Source organism: Palaemon carinicauda, chromosome 8 (genome assembly GCF_036898095.1).
Source record: "Palaemon carinicauda isolate YSFRI2023 chromosome 8, ASM3689809v2, whole genome shotgun sequence".
Lineage (NCBI taxonomy): Eukaryota > Metazoa > Arthropoda > Malacostraca > Decapoda > Palaemonidae > Palaemon > Palaemon carinicauda.
This window is the reverse complement of record NC_090732.1, coordinates 158,196,101-158,216,729: the sequence shown is the minus strand read 5'-3', so window position 1 is coordinate 158,216,729 and position 20,629 is coordinate 158,196,101. Positions and strand designations below refer to the sequence as shown.

Here is a 20,629-nt window from a genome sequence, read left to right as displayed (position 1 = left end):
TATAATTACCATTCTTCATCGATGTAGTTAAAATTTAAATTTTAACAGCAGCTTAATTGTTTTGATTGGTGGTAAATATACAAAAAGAATACAAGAAGTAGATGTAATTGTATTGTTTTATAAGACAATAACAAATTCATTCCCAACATCACATTATCATTCGCCAACACGTTTTTTTTCCGGCGGTGATGTCATATGCCAGTGTCGAGTTACTAGTTCAAGGACAAGTTTGTAGTCATAGAAGTCATATTAGTCATATCATTGATGTTTGAAAATTAATTTAGTACGTAAAAATTAAATAATTGAAACTCAGAATTGTGACGTCAGACACTGTCATTAGTTTACTGTTACGAATATCACAGGGAAAGAAAAAAAACAGAAAATCAGTGTCGTTTGTTTTTAAAGTCCAATTACAATTTAATTTATTTCTAACGTGTTTTGTCTTTTTTCCATCATTTCAAGTGCATATAAAGTCTTGAATGAGTCTAATTAACTTATGATTATTTTAGCTAACATTCTCGAGCAGATAAAGAGTTTTCATACAATTTATCAGGTTTCGCAAACTTTAAATAATAGAAAGAACGTTCAAAAGAGTATTGAAAGAGTCGTCTTTCAATTACAATATTTCCTTTAACTTCGGCTAACATTCAACATTGAGAAATGGGAAGTATATACTTACTTTAGCGAACGTCTTTTGTTGTAGGGAACGACTTAGTAAAAGTTTGTGAAATGCAGTCACAGACAGACGCAGAATGCCGAGAGTGATTGCGATGCTCCCCGAGGGGCGAGGGAGTCCGAGAGGCGAGATTGACTTTGTAATCATCAGTGGTGTTGAGATCGTGCTAGGAAGTGAACGTGTGGTAGTCTCTTCTACCAACCCATCGCTATGGAGTCTACAAGCTCCCACTGGGAGGAATTTTATTTGGGTTCAAGACAGTTTCAGTGCATTGCTGATACTTTAGGAATGCCCATTGACCAGGTGAGCCGTGGGATTGTCATCTGTAGGATGTTTTTGTCCCAACTCTTGTTTTAAAAGCTGAAGAACAACTATAATTGGAAGGAGGTTAAGGCCGTCGACATCATTCAATCTCGCTTACAGGCGACAGTATTTGACAGCAACTAAGCAATTTACTATCCAACTGGAACTTTCATATATGAACGAGAGTATGATTGCATTGTGTCATGATTTAGTTGTCTAGCTAGTAAATTTTCAAGAAGCGTAAATGCATTTACCCTTACGCAGGTTCAGCTAACCCGAATAATAAAGACTAGGGGTCTATTGTTAAGTAGTTACCTTAGGTAAGAACGCAAATAGCATACCCATTGGTAAGGACAAATCCTCTCTTACATCATCCATATTTACTCAAGAGAAGGATTCCGCCTTCCCTAACCTAAATTTGAGATCAGCGTCGTAGCAGACATGAATCCTGCTACTGGTGCTTTGTCCCTGGTGGGGGTGGAATTCCCCCTCTTTTAATCAGTCATTTCCAAACTACTGTTAGGTTGCTTGTAGAAGCCCCCAATTGGCCCATCTTTTGCTCCTCAATTATCTAGCTTGTTAGTTTTGCACTATTTGAAACTTTTATTTAATTTATCATTTATAACTTTTAAAATTTTTTTTTTTTTAATTTTGTAATTGGCATTTGAACGTTAATTTTTGGTAAATATGATATTTTGATTCCTAGCCAAATACATGAACCATATATTTTTCCTACTCACTTTCTTGTGTTTTATGCATATATGACCTTGATTATTGGGGCAAACCACCCGTTCATGAGTTTTTGGACCCCCTTATATAGACAATTATGGGGGACCCCAGTGGGAACCCGGGTTTTTTTGTTGGAGAAATGTAATAAACGAGTGATTTGCACTAATATTTATGGTCAAAAATGCTAAATAAGCACAAGATAACCAGTTGGAAATATATATGGTTCATGTAAAGGGCTGAAAGCAGGACAATATGTGATTATTTAACACTTGAGATTTGTAAAAGGGTACAGAACTTAACAAACCCACCTAACCTAACCTTGTAGTTCCCAGGTCACAACCCCTAGCCCAGGGGGTAACCGGAGGACTGACCCAGGCGGAGGATTGACCCACAATCTCTGGTAAAACTGGTCCAGAGTGGTTTGGAGGACTGACCCACAATGTTTATTTATACTATAGTGCATTTTTTATTAAAGTTATTTGATTAAATATAATAACATATGGATTCCATAGAACATTAACACTTATATTGTAATAAAAACTTTTAACAGTCATTGGTAAATTTTGTATATTTGCAGGTAGAACCTTGGATAGGGGTTGTGACCTGGGAAGGGGGTCTGGGGGCTTGCCCCCAGCTAGGGGTTGTGACCTGGGAAGGGGGTCCAGGGGCTCGCCCCAGGCTAGGGGTTGTGACCTGGGAACTTCTAGGTTAGGTAAGGTGTGTTTGTTAGGTTCTGTATCCTTTTTAATTACATATTCATACCCTATAAACACAAAATATTTGATAAAAAACAGTAAATAAAATATCAATGAAATATTAAACTCTTCCTTAATAAAATCATGTAATAATATCAAAGAATTAGCTTTAGAAAAGAAAATAAACATTGTGGGTCAGTTCTCCAAACCACTCTGGGTCAGTTTTACCAGAGATTTTGGGATAATCCTCTGCATTGGTCAGTCCTCCGGTATTTCCGGGGTGGGGGGGGGGCAGATGCATATGAGTTATGTTCAGTAATTGTATCAGGAGCCACAGGTTGAGAAAAGCCTTCATCATCCGCTCTCATTTAAATAAAAGGGGTTGATGGCAGACCCAATTCCACACTAAACAAATAACACTCCTGCTTGTATTGTATGCGTTACACATGGATTACTAATTTGCAGAAACATTTAATTGCTGTCAAGGATTTCTAATACAGAACTGTGCTGTTGTCCATACATTCTTGACATCATCCACATTTCATCTCAGTCTTTTCTATGATAAGCTTTATTTTCGGTTCATTTATGTCCTTATGGCCTTTTCCCTTGGAATTTGAACTTTAGAATTCCTTATTTGTTCCTACATGAATACAAACCATTGTCCTTTACTGCAGGAGGCTTAGAAAATGCAAAAGTTGGAACGTGGCATTTAAAATTTTAATGAATCAGTGGACAGATGACTCCCCCATCGCATCGACTCGCTGACAATACAATTAGATCTCAGCTGTCAGTGAGATCTCGCCTCTCTAGCTGGAGCCAATATTTGGCGGAACTTTAATAATTCTTGCTTTTCTTTTCCAGCGTGTTTGTTTGAGTGATTGTTTTCTTCAAGAATGCCTTCTGTCATGTGGAAATTTCGGGGCGACTTGCGGTACTTTCATGAGTGCCCTTGGTGTTGATCCTCATCTATTGCGTCCTCAGTACTGGGGGCATGCTTGCTCCCAATTTTTCGCTTGTGATTATTGTCGTGAGTGGCCATCATCCCAGTGCGAGAAGTAAGGCGGGAGGAAGAAGACGAAGCCTAAGAAATATTCTTTGCCCTCAGAATCATCTTCCAAGTCGAAAATAGTCGAGGTGGCTTTTTCCACTCCTGATACTCCTCTTTCTGACTCTTCTCCTTTGGCTTCCTCTGGGGTCCAGTCAAGTAGGAATCTGTTTCCCCTAGTGAAATGGCAGGACCATCTCCTCAGGGTCAGCCCTCTTTTCAGAGGTCTGACGCTCTGCGTATGCTTTGGCCCTTCATAGGATAAGCTGTAGCAGTTTCTTGCTTTCAGACACCCGTCAGGGGTCATATCCCAGCCCGCATCTACCTAGGACCCTCTCAGTCCCTCACCCTCCCGCTCTTCTAGACGATGAGCTTCCTATGCTAGCACTTCACCGTATCATCAGTCTTATCTTAGACCGTCACCTTGCAGTTCCTTACGCGCTTCCAGGGAAGCCTTGCCTGTGTCTATTCTTGCAGCTCAGGTTCCTACCTCTTATACCTGTCCTGCCCCTTGCAGGCATAAAACATCACTTGTTCCGTAACCGAAATACAAACCACGCTATTTACATTGGGTTTACCTTTCGGCGTAGCTGAAATGACGAGCCAATAGTTTTTAACGAGGGTTAACTACCCCCGCGCTAGTTAGCGGGTGTAGGGGAAGGGATAGCTTGCTACCCCTCCCCCCACACACCGGTGATTTGCTTCACTTCACTTTTGGCTCCGGCGATGAACAGACATGTCTGTCCATCGTCCTCGTTGATAGCCTTAATCTTTTTCTGCTTTTTCTTTCAGTTTGTGTCTCTGTGTTTAGAAGTTGACCACCTTTATTGTTCACTATGCACAAGTGCCCTGGAATTGCCGGCCGCCCTTGTGGTACTTTTATGTCGGCCGTGGGCACTGATCCTCACACCCTTTGCCCGCAGAGTCAAGGCCGACGAGGTGATCAAGAGAATACAGTACGTGTTGTGAGTGCAGGGAGTGGTCTGCCTCCCAGTGGGAGAGGTTTGGCCGCCTGCGTAAGAAGAAGTCCAAGAGAGACCGTTCTCCTTCCGGGGTTGCCTTGAAGGAGGAAGGTTCTCGGGACTCTTCTTTCGCCGCCCAAACCTCCTCCGAAGCTCCCCCTCGTTCGGCTCCTAAGGAGAGTCTGCCGAGTGGGAGCGCAGGCCCTTGTTCTGTTTCCCGACCTTGGTTTGGGGGAAAGGGCGTCGCCTCCCATAGCGGGACGGTTCCTCCTCCTCCTCCGGGGGAGGTTGTTGATGAATCTTTGTCTAACGATGATCTTTTTCAGATTTGGGCTTCCCTGGGGCTTAAGGGCCTGCCCTCCAGGGTAGCCCTGATTGACCTTGTCCAGTTAGGGGCCGCTGTTAAGCAGTCGCCGGTGATAGCAGAGGTAGACCCTCTGTCTATCGTCGACGTCATGGTGACAGAGGCTTCCGACGGGGCGGATCAATCCTCTGCAGGTGCAGTTGTGGATGTTGGTGCTTTCAGCTCCTCCCTCTTCCGTACATCCTTCGAAGGGGGAAGGGAGTCCCGCGGGCTCTTCTGCTGTCCAGCTTCCCTCTAAGGGGAGTGCTTTGACTGAGACTCCCCTTCGGAGGACTGATGGTCCTGACGATCTTCCTCGTGGCCGCCTTCGCTGTAAGACTCACCGTCCGCTTCGTCGCAAGGGCCTCCTGTCTCCTTTTAAGGGTGCTAAGAGGCACCTTTTTGGATCTTCACCTTCTTCCTCCGAAGGGGACTCTCCTCGCCATAAACAGCCTGCAGCTCCAGCTTCCTTAGACCTCTCTGGGGATCGGTCTCCTACGCCTTCCAGACCTTCAACTTCTGGGGCAGATGTTCAGCAGCCTGACCTCGTCACCCGACGTGCAACGGTCCCTTCTGGGCAAAGGGATTCTTCCCTTGCGCGTCAGGGTCCCCCTGGGCTCCCTTCTGCAGTGTTAGCGCACAGGCGCTCTCCTGTTCGTCAGCGATCTCCTGTTCGCCAGCGCTCTCCTGATGATCGCCCCTCTTCTCGCCAGCGCTCTCCTGGGGACATCCTTCAACCTGTTGTTCCTGTTGAGTGGCCAGCGCGCCAGCGTTCCCCTGCTCGCCCTTCTGCAGTGTTAGCGCACAGGCGCTCTCCTGCTCATCAGCGCTCTTCTGACCGTCAGCGCTCTCCTGACCGTCAGCGCTCTCCTGTTCGTCAGCGCTCTTCTGACCGTCAGCGCTCTCCTGACCGTCAGCGCTCTCCTGTTCGTCAGCGCTCTCCTGTTCGTCAGCGCTCTTCTGAGGACCATCGCCCCACTGCTCACCAGCTCTCCCCTGTGGTCTCTGAATTTCCTGCAGTTCCTGTTGTGCGCTCCGCGGGCCATCAGTCTCCTGAGCGCCCTCGCGATCCTCAGCTTGTTCCTGCACAACATCGCTCGCGTTCTCCAGCGCGTTTCCAAAACGCACGTACGCCCACACGCCTCCTGTTCCTGTGCCTGTTCGTGAACGATCGCCTCTGCGCCCCGCGCCAACTGTTCCCTCACAGGATTCTACACGTCGCCCTCTTGCTCGCCAGCGATCACACGCTTCAACATTTGCCTGCTCGTCAGCGTTCTCCAACGCGCTATTGCTCGCCAATGCGCCATCGCTCGCCTACGCGCCAGTAATCACCTGCGCGCCAGCGATCTTCTCCTTGCCAGCGCACATCTGCGCGCCACGCGCGCCCACGATCTCCAGCTCGCCAGCGCTCTTCACCTGCGCGCCCACGATCTCCAGATCTGGGCGCAGGAGGGAAGACTCTACTTTCGCCTTCTCGTCAGCGATCTCCTGTGCGCCCTCGGACCTCGCCCACTTGTCAGCCCTCGCCTGCGCAGTCACCTTCGCGCGCACATGTTCCAGCCCTTGCTGTGCGCTCTTCTAGAGGTCTCCGAGATCCTGTGCACACACGAGCAGTCACCTTTGCTCGCAACTATGCTTGTTGTTCCTACTGCGCACCCTCTGCCTTCGCCAGATCGCACACCTGTGCCCCACCGATCAACTGCACGCCACTGATCACCTGCGCGCCCGCGCTCACCATCACCTGTGCGCTATCACTTGCCTGCGCGCCCACGCACACCCTCGCCCGTGCGCAGTTGCTCACCATCGCTCGCCTGCGCGCCATCGCTCTCCTGTTCGTTAGCGCTCGCCCGCGCCTTCATCTCCGCGTGCGAACCAGGGAGTATACCATCGCGCGAACCCCGGCACGATTCCCATCGGGATTCACAGCGTGAGCCCCCGCGCGAGGCTTCTGGAACGAGAGCATCCAGGTCGTCTTCTTCACGTCCCCCCCTCCCCCCCTCGCAAGCGCAGATTAGCACGCTCGTAGGAGGAGGGGAAGTCTTTAGATAGGTCCAGGAACCAACCTCCTTCTTCCCTTTCTTTTCAGGCAGGCCCCGTTGTAGTGTCTACTCCGAAGGATCGCCCGATCCCCTTCCCTCCAGAGGGAGTCTCTGACACAGCATCTGTCAGTAAGCAGCCATGGTTTGGGTCCCTTATCAGAGCTGTCGTTCAGGCTGTCAAGCCTGCCTTCTCTGAGTTGGGCCTCAAATCAAGGGCAGCTCCGACCCCACTGAAGAGGAAGAGAGGAGTAGAAGTCGTGGTAACTTCTCCCAGGGTCAAGCTGGCTCCTAGGAAATCCTTGAGGAAGGCTCCCTCCTCCCCTCAGACTTTCTTTCCATCTCCTGTGGACGAGGATTTTCCGTCCTCAGGGTAGTCTACCGAGGTGAGACGTTCTCCCATCGCACCAATGGGAGAAACCCCACCTCGAGCAGGAGAATCGCCCCGAGTTGGGGCGGAGAAGAGCCCTCAGGCTTCGTTATTGGAGTCCTGTATCCTTCCTAGGAGGGAACCTAAGGACTCTTATGACCGTCCCTAAGTCGTCTTCTAGGATTCGACCAGAGCCAACGAGACCCGCGGAGAATGTCCACGTGTCCCCCCAAGTAGAACTTTTGGGGACGGGAGACTGCTGCCAGTTCTTCATGAGGAGAGCAACAGGAGTCAGATCATGCCTTCTGGCAGGTCCTGACCCTGATGAGACATCTCAACGGGTTCCCGGACCCTGAGATTCCTCCTCGTGAGGGCAAGGACACGGTCCTGGACCGAATCTTTGGCACCCAGAAGCCTGCTAAGGCCAGTGCGGTTTTGCCCTGGTCTCAAGGGGTGAAGAGTGCCAGGGATAAGGTTGAGGGCCAGCTCTCCAAACTCGCCTCCTCCAGCTGTTCCACGGCTGGCAACAAGCTCCTCCCTCCTCCTCGTATCCACCAGAGGAGTTACTTTGAGATCATGGAGGAGTCTTGCTTAGCTCTTCCCTTGGAGAAGGTTGCGAAGTGTGCCATGCAGGCTACTTCATGGCTGGACGTCTGGCTGGGGTCTCTTGGCATCCGAGGATCTGTCTAAGGAGAGCACCAGGAAAGCCCTGGAGACCTTCCTCCTTTTGGGCACCCGCACCATTGAGTTTCTGGCCCACCAAGTCTCGAACTTGTGGGCCAATTCCATCTTAAAACGACGTGATGTGGTGGCAGAACGGTTCCATTCGAAGGTCCCAGCCGTCGAAGTCAGCAGGCTCAGACATTCTTCCCTTTTGGGAAAGAATCTGTTTGAGCCTAAAGATGTGGAACAGGCAGCTGAGAGGTGGAGGAAATCCAATCAGGACTCTCTCCTCCAGAGGGCTCTCACATCAAAGCCCTATAAACCTCCAGCACCTCAACAACCTCGCCCGTCCAAGACGATGAAACCGGCAGTGGCAGCAAAGACGACGGTGTCCAAACAACAGCCCTTTCCTGTCAAAGACAGGAAAGGCAAAAAGTCCTCCAGGGGAGGGAAAAATCCTAGAGGGAGTGGCCGAGGCCGCAAACGCTAGGATTGGCAGTCCCCCTGCATGTCCACCATTGGGGGGATGCCTACAAAGTTGCGCGATCAGGTGGCAGCAACTCGGGGCTGATTCCTGGACGATTTCCGTAATCAGTCAGGGATATCGCGTCCCGTTCACAACATCTCTACCTCCCCTGACTGGATCCAGTGTCGTTGAGTTCCTATGCCATGGGATCAGCAAAGGGGCAAGCCCTACTGGCAGAAGTCGAGACCATGTTAAAGAAGGATGCTCTCCAGGAGGTCGTCGACGGTTCCCCAGGCTTCTTCAGTCGACTCTTTTTTGTAAAGAAGGCGTCTGGAGGCTGGAGACCAGTCATCGACCTCTCAGCTCTGAACAGGTTTGTCAAACAAACTCCGTTCAGCATGGAGACAGCAGACACGGTCATACTTGCAGTGAGACCACAAGACTTCATGTGTACACTGGACCTGAAGGACGCGTACTTCCAGATCCCAGTCCATCTGTCTTCAAGGAAGTACTTAAGATTAAGCCTAGACAACAAGATCTACCAGTTCAAGGTGCTGTGTTTCGGTCTCTCCACAGCACCTCAGGTATTTACCAAAGTGTTCACCCTGATCTCTTCGTGGGCGCACAGGATCGGCATCCACCTCCTCCGTTATCTGGACGACTGGCTGCTCCTGGCAGACTCGGAGTCGACCCTTGTTCGACACCGGGACAAGCTTCTAGGAATTTGCCAAGATCTAGGTATCATGGTAAATCTCAAGAAGTCTTCTCTGCTTCCAACTCAACGACTGGTATATCTAGGTATGATCTTGGACACCAATCTCCACAAAGCCTTCCCATCAGACGACAGGATAGCAAGGCTGAGGAGGGTCGCAGATCTTTTCCTCAGACGGGAAGAAATCCCAGCCCAATTATGGTTACGTCTCCTCGGTCACCTTTCTTTCCTGGCCCGGCTAGTTCCTAACGGTCACCTCAGGATGAGATCCCTGCAATGGCGACTCAAATCCCGGTGGAATCAAGGACACGATTCCCCGGACGTCTTGGTCCCTATGGGTCCTGCGGAACGGACGGACCTACGAAAGGGAATGGATCTTCTCGTCTTCCCCCCAGATTTGATGCTGTTTTCGGACGCCTCAAAGAAAGGGTGGGGACCCCATGTTCTGAACCACAGGACCTCAGGCCTGTGGTCAGAATTAGAAAAGTGCCTCCACATAAATCTGCTAGAAATGAAGGCCGTATTCCTGGCGCTTCAACAGTTCCAACAGTACCTGGCGGGTCACTCCGTGGTGGTGATGAGGGACAACACGGTAGTGGCTTACATCAACAAGCAGGGAGGTACCTTTTCAGAGCAGGTATCCCATCTTGCAGTAGAGATACTGAGATGGACCACTCGATTCCACTATCAGCTCGCTTCATTCCAGGCAAGAGGAATGTGCCCGCCGACAGTCTTAGCAGGGCATCACAGGTAGTGAGTACCGAGTGGCCTTTGGATCGTCTAGTAGCCAACAAAGTCCTGACTTTGTGGGGTTCCCTGATGGTGGATCTGTTCGCGACAGCCTTGAATTTCAAGCTTCCGCTGTACTGCTCCCCAGTCCTGGACCCCAAGGCACTCTGGTAAGATGCCTTCCAACAACGGTGGGACAACATCGACGTGTACGCCTTTCCCCTGTTCTGTCTGATGAGGTGGCATCACGCAGAGTGGTTTCCAGACCTTCTGCAGCTCCTGACGGAACTCCCGAGAGATCTCCCTCCATGACACGAGCTACTCGAACAACCACACGCCAACATCTTTCACAAAGCCGTAGTTTTGCTGCGGCTTCACGCCTGGAGACTATCCAGCATCTCCTCACAGAGAGAGGCTTTTCGCAACAAGTTGCGGGACGGATGTCTTGACACCTGCGAAAGTCATCCGCAGGGGTCTACCAGGCGAAGTGGAGAGTTTTCTGTGGTTGGTGTCGTGGAAGGGGTATCTCTCCACTCGATGCCACTATTCCAGCAATAGCGGAGTTTCTCGTGTATTTGCAGGAGGAAATGCTCCTTTCATTCTCGGCAGTGAAAGGCTGTCGCGCAGCTTTAAGTCTTGCCTTCAGGCTCAAAGGAATAGACATTTCTTCTTCGCTGGAACTTTCTCTACTCATACGAAGTTATGAACTTACCTGCCCTCAGTCAGAAGTGAGACCTCCTCCATGGAACGTGGTTCGAGTTCTCAGGTCTTTTAAGAGACCTCCCTTCGAACCATTACGCCAGGCTTCTGATCGCCACCTGACTTGGAAGACGGTGTTCCTACTAGCTTTGGCCTCGGCCAAACGAGTTGGCGAACTTCATGGTCTTTCGTATGACATCGCCCATTCAAGGGGATGGGGGGAGGTAACGTTCAGATTCGTCCCTGAGTTTGTAGCTAAGACTCAAAATCCAGGAGTGCCGTACCCTAGGTCCGACTCTTTCCGGATTTCGAGTCTTCGTTCTGTGTAAGATGACCCAGACCATCTCCTACTGTGCCCAGTAAGGAGTCTGAGTCTCTATCTTAAGAGAACAGCTGCAGTTCGTTCGCGGGTGCATTCATTGTTTGTTAGCATGGATTCGCTGGGTTATCCATCATTCCCTGAATCCTGACCCTCCTCCATCACGTCGCCCCAGAGCACACAATGTCAGGGGCATTGCTACGTCCCTGGCCTTCAAGAGAAACTACTCTGTGACGCAGGTTTTACAAGCAGGGGTTTGGAAGCGTCAGACGACTTTCACAGCCCACTACCTGCAAGACGTGACCCACAGGAGGCTCGATACGTTCTCTATCGGCCCTGTGGTGGCTGCACAACAGCTGGTTTAAACCTCAGGCTCCTTAATTGATAAGTAGCAGATGGTTGAGGGCATTGTTACCCGGTTTTAGTCTGCATGAATGAAAAGGTTTGACTGGCCCTTATTCTTTTCTTCATCCTCCCCTCTCTTGGGGAAAGCAGCATCCTGGGTTCTCTGCACTGCTGACCTCAAACCACTGCAGGTAAACCATGTTCCCTTGTGTTCCTAATATTATGTTAATATTGTCACGTCCCCATACCATTACGAGGTGGTATTTGGAGCGTCCTATCCTGGAATTCCATCTTAAGGACTTCAGGTTAACTTCCTAGGACGAGTCACACACCAGCTTACATAGGCCACGGTCCTTGCAGAGCAAGGCACTTGCGAGGTGCAGGGACTCCTTATCTTCGAGTACTAACACACTCAGATACTGAGTCCCCGGGCAAGAAGCCAAAAGCCAGTATGGCTGGGACTTTCCACCCTACCTAAGGGTTGAGTCACCCATATTAAATAGCGTGGTTTGTATTTCAGTTACGGAACAAATGACATTCGTAGATAATTTGTATTTTTCCTAACTATACAAACCTTAGGTATTTAATCAAACTTGCCCGCCAGCCCTGTCCCCCGGGAAGTCCTACCTCTAAGCAAAGTGAAGTATTCACAGGTGTGTGAGGGGGGAGAGGGGTAGCAAGCTACCCCCTCGCTAACACCCATATTAAATAGCTAAGGTTTGTATAGTTAGGAAAAATACGAATTATCTACAAATTTGTCACATTTTTCAAGATAAGGAAAATTTAAAAAAAAAGAATTGTTCCTGCACAAGTACAAACCTCGTCCTCTACATAGGATAGAATATCAGTGAAGCTGGAGTACATGGCAGTTAAACTTTTATATAACAAGGTGTGGAAAGTTGTTATAACAAGGTATGAAAAGGTGGGTGGGAGTATTCGATTTGAATGCAACTGTCTGTGAGAATAGATGTTCTTCCACTGGCTGGAGTTTCATGGCTTTTTAATTACTTTTCTCCCTTTTATTATCAGCGTTTTGTGATTTTTTGCTGCTGTGGGAATGTCTACAGTTAAGCAAACTTGGGTATTCAAAATTTTCTTTCTTTAAATTTTGGACTTAACGTGGTAGGCAATGATCTTCACCATTGTATCACAATGCCTTGGAGAGAGATTTCCCGCTTATCCAACCCCTTATGAGTTCGGAAGATGGCGATATTGGGAGGAACAGGCTCTCCTTTCCGAATCTATACTATATATTTCAGTTTATTGCACATGCTTGCGAGCAAAATGTCTCCAAGTGTGCAGTGTTGGAGATTACTGTAGTTTACCAATAAACAAGATTGGAAGCTGCCCTCCGGAGCTTGTCTGTACTCAGCGCACTCCTGCATGGGGCACGCTCAAACAAGTAACAGAGCTCCACGCAATCCCATGGATTTGTGCTAGCTTTCTAAGGAAAGCGATCTTCATTGAGGAAAGGTACATGCTTGGTCCTCTGGATGCTTTGTGCTGCCCGTATTTGAGAAGGGTGCTTCTCATAAGGATCCTATATTGACAAGCAATATGACTTAACTTGTGCAGGCATGCAACTTGTGCAGGCATGGGTATATGTGTGGATTAACTTTCCTTGTCTCCACTAGATAACCTACTCCTGAGTGAGCCTATTGTGGTAGCTTGCTTGGCACCGGCATGTGCTACTCCCAACCTGCCTTGCTGGCACATGCTCAGTCTGTTAGGAGTTTGGAACAACTGGATTAGCGTGTAAACCCCTCACCCACATCCTCGCGTCACGGGTCACACAAATGGAAATATCGCTCATCACATAGACTTGCCTCAATGCTTTGCATGTCAACAAGACATGCCTCGCTATGCCACATGTCACTTAAGATCCAGGATGTGCCCCAACAGTGCGAGTTTCTGGGATGGAGTGTAAATTGAAATTCTTTTTTGAGAAGCGACGTTACGCCAATGAGAGGTGGAGCGTGCTCCAGCCCGCACTCACAATTATGACCGGCAGTCTATCCAGTAGATTTTCCTTGTTACTTGTGGCTAGGCCTTAGCAGCTCAGTTTTTCCTCTGGGTGACCCTCGTCCTCGAACCCAGTGCAGTTCGAGATCACCTTCTGGCGATAATTATTGATTGTCCCCGATCGAAATTGTGTCGACCTCATGCTCCCTCTCCCTTTGGAATTGAAGAGTTCCAGGGAGGGAACTTCTTCAGTTTCTTTCAGAATGGAATAAATTCTATTCATGTCTTAAGTTCCTGAGCTTTTCATCAAACCCCTTTCCCCATTTCTGTAAGGTTCAAACCTTTAGAGAAATAAGAGAAATTAAGGATCTTCAGTTGGTACCAGAAAGGATTATCAACCATCCTGGAGAGATCATAACCTGATTCAAGAAGAGGTACTGGGAACAGCCCTTCTTGTTCTTCTCCAGGGGAAGAGGAGCATAAGAAATATTTATATCTATCCACCCCTACACAGGCTGGTTCAATTTCCCCAATTGGAGAGGTATCCTTACCTAAACGTCTTGTGTGAGATAATGTATGTGGCTAGTTATTGCAGACTAGAGATATGATATCAGGCAAGCTCATTAATTTTGAAGCACCCACTTTCCCAGACTGACAGAAGAGCGCTGATGAATAAGCACACGAAGGCACAACTTCACAACATAAAGCCTTTATTTTACACTTTTGAAATGGTAACTATTGTACGAGTGTCTTTTCATACCTTGAGTTCCACAAGAAGATATTCAAGGAACAGAAGATCCTTTGTTTAAGATTAACAAGGAGTGAGTTGTGGTCCTATTTTGAGTGAAGTAAAGGTCCATCATTGGAGAACTTCAAAAGGTTACAGTAATATGTTTTTCTGGATGACAAAAAGTTGCCGAGTTTCCACATCCTCCTTCAACTCCTTATGCTGCTCCAGGTCTGAGTTCCTCATTCTCGGTGACACCACCTTATTTCCCATGCTACAAGTGGGAATAGAATTGGACCCACTGCAAAACTGGGTTGGACACTAAATCTACTTCAAAGGTGTCGTGATCTTACGCTTTCCTGAGACAGGAAGGAGCAAGAAGTGAAAAAGGTTCAGAATCGCCCTCCGAAGGGGACCAAAAGACCCAATTTACCTGGCATTATCCTCATACTCCCCACAGCCTCAGGCATATTATCAGGCAGCTGACTTTGTACACACTATTGGTTAGAAGAGAGCTGGGCTGCTGCCCTTCTTTTCTGTTATTGTACAATTAGTAATGAAAGCCGATTGTTAAAAGTTTCATAAGTCACTAACTCATTTCTCTCCCCATGGGAGTGATGGTGGTGCCTAATACTTCACAGAGGACAAAAAAAGAGACAGTGAGATTTCTTGATACTCTACTTTCTCGTCAGCTGTTCACAATCAAGATCTTGGACTAGGTAGTACTGTAATCATGTGTGGAATCACAAGCCACAACCTTAACTTCTCTGCTTATGATCACTCGCACGTATCTCCTGCTCACAATCTTAACACGCACCTTGTCATCTGGCAAAATTTTTGGCCTTATCCAGCTAACTAGAGCATCCACATACTGGTGCTCTCTTACGTATTTGGATATAACCTCCCTCATTGGTCGGCTTACAAGCTGATGTGCTTCTTGTGATGTCCCAGTTACTCCCGGATATACATTGGACAGAATAGACATGCGCAAGCGGCCCTTCACCAAAGTCCAAAGATTATTGCTGAATGCAGGGAAGTGATGACTCCAGGCCTTTTCAGTCTGCTCTATTGTAGAGAAGAATCTGGATGAGTATTCAGCAAACTTCGTTCAGGATGGAGACTACAGACACAGTTTGGCAGGTGATCAGGGCATTTGATGTCACAACAGGATCAACTTAAGGAGGCGCACTTCCAGATCCTATTCCAGCCTGCTGCCATAGCAAGCAGAGTGTAGCAATTTAAAGTCCTTTTCTTTGTTTTCTCAACAGCTCTGCAAGTTTTCACCAGTTTGTACTGCTAATTTCAACATGGGTATACAACAACAATACTCGTTTTCTGTGTTACCTGGATGATTAGTTGATCTTAGTAGACTCAGAAGACAACCTTCTTCTCCACAGAGACAGGCTTTGTTTGTTTTGCCATGAGTTAGGAATTCTGGTGAACAAAGGGGTCACTGCTAGCTCCCAAACAAATATTGATGTACCCATGCAGGGACATGAATACCATTGTAGGAAAGTCTTTCTTTTCATTCAACAGCCCTGTTTGCCAGCACAGCCTTAGCAGAAGTTTCAGGATCATCTGGCTCTCTCAAACATCTCATTCTGAGTGGTTGTCTCCACCTGCATACTTGATTGTAGCTGAAGAGATGCTGGTTGCAAGACACACACCTGCTACAACACCTAGCATCAAGACAATGCACTGACTGGTACCATTGATGCCATATCAATGTATTGGTGCGTTGAGTAATTCTCTTTGCGCTGTTAGACCGGGAACTTGGTAGTACTGATGAACGACAACACCACCATAGGGGCATATATAAACAAACCAAATAGCAGTAAAAATTTACAAGTGGGCAGTGCTCAGCTATCTCTCTGACATCCTGCTTTATTCCCAGCAAAGTTTAGCGTTATTGTTATTATTGCTTGCTGAGCTACAACCCTAGTTTGAAAAGCATAATGCTATAAGCCCAGGGGCCTCAACAAGGAAAATAGCCCAGTGAGGAAAGGAAACAAGGAAAAATAAAATTTCAAGAACTGTAACAACATTAAGATAAATATTTCCTATATAAACTATAAAAACAAAACAAGAGGAAGAGAAATTAGATAGAATAGTGTGCCCGAGTGTACCCTCAAGCAAAAGAACTCTAACCCAAGAAAGTGGAAGACCATGGTACAGAGGCTGTGGCACTACCCAAGACTAAAGAACAATGGTTTGATTTTGGAATGTCCTTCTCCTAGAAGAACTGCTTACTATAGCTAAAGAGTCTCTTCTACCCTTACCGAGAGTAAAGTAATCACTGAACAATTAAAGTGCAGTAGTTATGCCCTTGGGTAAAGAAGATTTGTTTGGTAATATCAGTGTTGCCAGGTGTATGAGGACAGAGGAGAATCTGTAAAGAATAGGCCAGACTATTAGGTATATGTGTAGACAAAGGCAAAGTAAACCGTAACCAAAGAGAAGGATCCAATGTAGTACTGTCTCCCCAGTCAAAGGACCCCATAACTCTAGCGATAGTATCAACGGATGACTGGTGCCCTGGCCAACCTACTACCTGATGAGCTGAGCAGGGAGATGCAGATTGTGGGGTCAGAATGGTTTTTGCATCCTCATATAGAGATCAGGATCCTGATAGTGGAATTCCCCGACAGTCAGCCTGTTCACAACAGCTGAAATTGAAAGCTTCTGATATACTACTCACCCTTGCTAAACCAGTAAGCAGCATTCAGGACAACTTCCAACACCCCTTGGCATGGCCTCGGTGTCTGTGCTCTTCCGCAGTTCTGCTTGATGAGAGTCTTAAACTGAGTCTGGTCCACTCCCATTCTCAGTAAGATTCTAGTAGCCCCAAAATGGCCCAAAGTAGAAGGGCACCTGGACATTTTACTTCTTCTGATAGAGACTCTGAGAGATTTGCCTCCCCCCCCCAACTTGTTGTGCCAAACACATTCCCAGGTATACCACAGCTTGGTGGAATCTATGGCTTCACACAAGAAGGTTATGCAGCATTTCGTGCCAGAGTAGGCTGTCCGCAGGAAGCGGCGCAAGAGATAACACGATTCCTCCGAAGGTTTTCAACTTATATGTACCAAGCTAAGTGTATAGCCAAATTTTACTTTATCTCTGAAGAGAAAAGTACTTCTCAGTATAAGCGATGAAAGGCTATTACTCAGCTTTTAGCCTGGTCGTTATGCTGAAAGTAGTTGATGCTTCCTCTTTTGAAGAACTCTATGCTCATGAAGATTCTTGAGCAGTTCTATCCTCTGATAGGCAAAGATAACCACCCTGAGACATTACTAAGGTTGGGCTGTCCCTTATGAGGACATCTTACAAGCCATTGCAGCTTTCCTCAGACAGGACCTTATCCTCTGAAAAGGTTGTGTGTGTGTGTGTGCACCCTCCAAACTGGTTAGTGAGCTTCATGGTCTCTCCTTCAATGTCACCCGTACGGAGCGTTGGAAATGGGTCTCGTTCTCCATTGTCCCTGAGTTCGAAACTGAAACTCAGAATCCATCGGGTCCTGATTTCAGGTTTTCTTCTTCTTAGGTCATAAGCCTTAGAATAGTAACCTATGATTCTGCTTTTGTATCCTATGATGTCGCTACCTTAAATATACACAAACAACTTGACCGTACCTGCAGCACCTATTCATCAGGGGAGAATTGAGGAGGTGACAAAAAATACGATCTCTTGGCTAAGGGAAATTATTAACTGTACTCATTCACCACCCTCACCTTCTCCCCCGGGGAGAACTTGGGTTAGAGCTCATGATGTCAGAAAAGTCAGCACAGTCCTGGCATTCTGTAAGAATCTCTCTGTTCTGTAGGTACTTCATGCAGATTCCTAGACACTTTTTTGCTAGGACCTTTAGTGACTATTGGTGGTATATCTGTGTGGCTCCTCTCACACGGCCATTAACATCAGATTGAGGAACAAGGTTATGTGGGAGACTGAGGTGAAAGAGAAATCCCTCTCTGGGCACAGCATAGGAAACCATGTCAGCTGGAATAGATTTGCTTGTAGATAAGCCCCACTTATCCTGTATCTTTTGTATAGTATGATATAAAATAGAAGTGGCATTTCCCACACTCTTTACCAGGGAGAGTATGTTGTAACCAGGCGAACGCACGGACATGTATATACCTCATTGTTACTACACAGATTTTCTGCTCCGCATTCTTTATTACACGGGTCGTGGACCTGCTGGTATTGCTTGCTAAACAACCGGTGTATGGGGTGTAAGGAACCATAACTTTGCACCACTTACAAGGATCTAGATAAATATCCAGCCAGTTGGAATAAGGACTTCCTCCCAATTAAGGATGTGTCTCCTATGTAAAGGGCAAGGGTTTGTATTTATACCAAACCAAATGATAAATTAGGCAATAATTTGTATTTTTCCTAATTATACAAACCTGAGTCTTTTACTCATACTTTCTCACCATCAATTACCCCCTAGAAAATCCTAGCTATAATCAAAGTGAGTGCTCACTGAGCAAGGCACTAGCCGGTAACTACTGGTTACTAATTGCCACCACATTATAAAGGTTTAACTACCATGTTCTAAAGCTTTGCTGATATTCTATAGTATGTAAAGGACTCAGTTTGTATTGTTAGAATAAATACAAAGTATCTCCAAATTTGTTATTTTATTAAGAAACAAAAAAAAAAAAATTGGTTTGAATGATGTAAAATCTTAGTATGCAGAAATTAAGAATTTTAAAGCTAATCCTAATACAAGTAGCTGGTCCCCTTAAAGAGTGTTGGTTTGCCTTCTGAAGTTGATGCACCAAATTATATGACTTAAATGTAAGAGAAAATTACCGGTATATTGTACAGTTTGACAAGGAATGTTGAACCACTGAATTTTAAATTTATTCTCTTATCTCATTTCTGCTCTGGCAAAAAGGAGAATTAAGTTATCCTCAGTTGTTCCGTAACTGACATACAAACCGCGCTATCTAAAAGGGGTTATTACTTTTGGCGTAGCTGAAATGACGAGCCATTGAAATTTTAACGAGGGTTTACTATCCCACCGCTAGTTTGGAGGGGGGCTGTCCCCCGAAACCCCCCTCCCCCCCTCACACACATGTGCTTGAGCTCACTTTACTTTTGGCTTGGAGCGAGAACGGTTGTTGCCTCTCTCTCTCCTCGCCTATTTTGGACTGCCATTAATTTTTGTCGTTTTACTTACTTTATCTTATACTTGTAATATATATACAGTATATATAAACATTCTTTATGTTTGTATATATTTGGGTATAGAAATGTAGTAAGTTTTCTTTTCAGTGTTTGTGCTGTGTGTGTGATGTACGACAACGAGACCTGCGTAGCAAGGCAACCACAGTTCCTCTTCGTGGGGAACGAGCTCTCTCTCTTGGGTCCATCGGTCTTCCCGTCGGCATATTTACGTTAACACTGCCGCCGCAGGGGAATCGTCATCGCCTGGACCTTCTTTATTCATCTATTATCTTCGCTTTTCCTACGGGAAACTTCGATTCTCAGCGACGATAATGTGGCCTTTTTTTTTTAGCTTGACTACGGTCTCTCTCTACTCGGGGTCGTTCACCTTTACTACTGCTATGTAATATTACGGTAGCTCCTTTCCCGTTGCGGGTTAGGTTGCTATTCCGTTTGTTTGTTTCAATTATTTTTAGTGAAATCTAATTGTATTTTAACTTTTCAGCTTTTTCCGTGGGGAACACTTCCCTTCGGGGGTTCAGTGCTTCTCACTATTATATTCTTAGATGATTAGATAATTATAATTCTGTTATAATTCTGTTTTTATTACAGTTACTCCCCCCCCCTTCTCCCGTGGATGTCATCTGGGGAAGGTGGGCACATAGTTAATTCTTATTTTATGTTTTTCCCTCTGGGTTCCTCTTCGGAATTCCTCCCTAGGGAATTTCTGTTAAAGTAATTATTTAATTTTATTTTCCCAGTTAACTATGCAGTTTTTCTTCGTTCGACTAGTGTCAACGAAGCAGAGCTGTCCTGTTCATGCCTGGGGATTCTGTTGTCGCTGCCGTCCCTCAGAGGACGTCGTCATGGGCGTTATCCCTTCTCTTAGAAGTTCTCCTGTGACATCATGCCAGCACTTCAGATCATCTTAAAACGATAATGGAGGTTCGCCTCTAGGGGTTGGACAACTTCCCTTCTGAGGGAGGTTTCCTCCCCAGGTGTGAGGGTTTCTCCCTTCAGAGGGAGAACTCCCCATACCTTAATAAATTCATCGCCTTCGACTACTGTTGCTGCCCTGCGGCCAGACTTTTCTCCCCCCTTGCTGAGTTTCTCTTCCTTCAGGGGTGGAGCACAGTCTTGGCAAGTCTCTTCTACGAAGTGTTCACCTCTCGTTCACGAGAGAGGCCACTCACAGAGACTTCTCTTCGGAGAATCGCTACTGCTAAGGTCAGCTTGCTGATCCACCAGCCCTAAGGGGCGTCATCACGAGTGTCTTCAGGTCTCTTCTACGAAGTGTCACCTCTCTCGTTCGTGAGAGAGACCATTCATAGAGACTCCTCTTCGGAGGATCGCTCCTCTTCAGGGGATCGCTACTGATAAGGTCAGCTTGCTGATCCAACGGCCCTAAGGGGCGGCACCACGAGTGTCTTCAAGTCTCTTCTACGAAGGGCACCTCTCTCGTTCGTGGGACAGGTCTCTCATAGAGACTCTGCCTCGGAGGATCAAGCAGAATTTCCAGTGACCTCTACCTTGTGCTGCAACGTGGTCCTTTGGACTTCGCTCCTGGACTCTTAACACGGACCTTTTACGGTCCCATCGGTGGATGCTGGCCCTTCTAAAGGGCACATCCCAGTTCCTGATAGTCCTGCTAGCTGACCTACCGATCTACC

At 46.9% G+C, this 20,629-nt stretch overlaps 1 protein-coding gene across 1 annotated transcript in view; it reads left to right on the top strand.

Moving 5' to 3' along the window:
- The first annotated feature begins 777 nt into the window (after nt 1–777).
- The window catches only part of LOC137645520 (lysophospholipid acyltransferase 6-like), a 72,148-nt gene continuing 52,296 nt past the window's right edge, over nt 778–20,629 (top strand). The window contains exon 1 of the mRNA XM_068378325.1: nt 778–979. Coding sequence (XP_068234426.1) covers nt 887–979 — 93 coding nt within the window. The 5' untranslated portion in view covers nt 778–886. The remainder of the gene's footprint in view (nt 980–20,629) is intronic.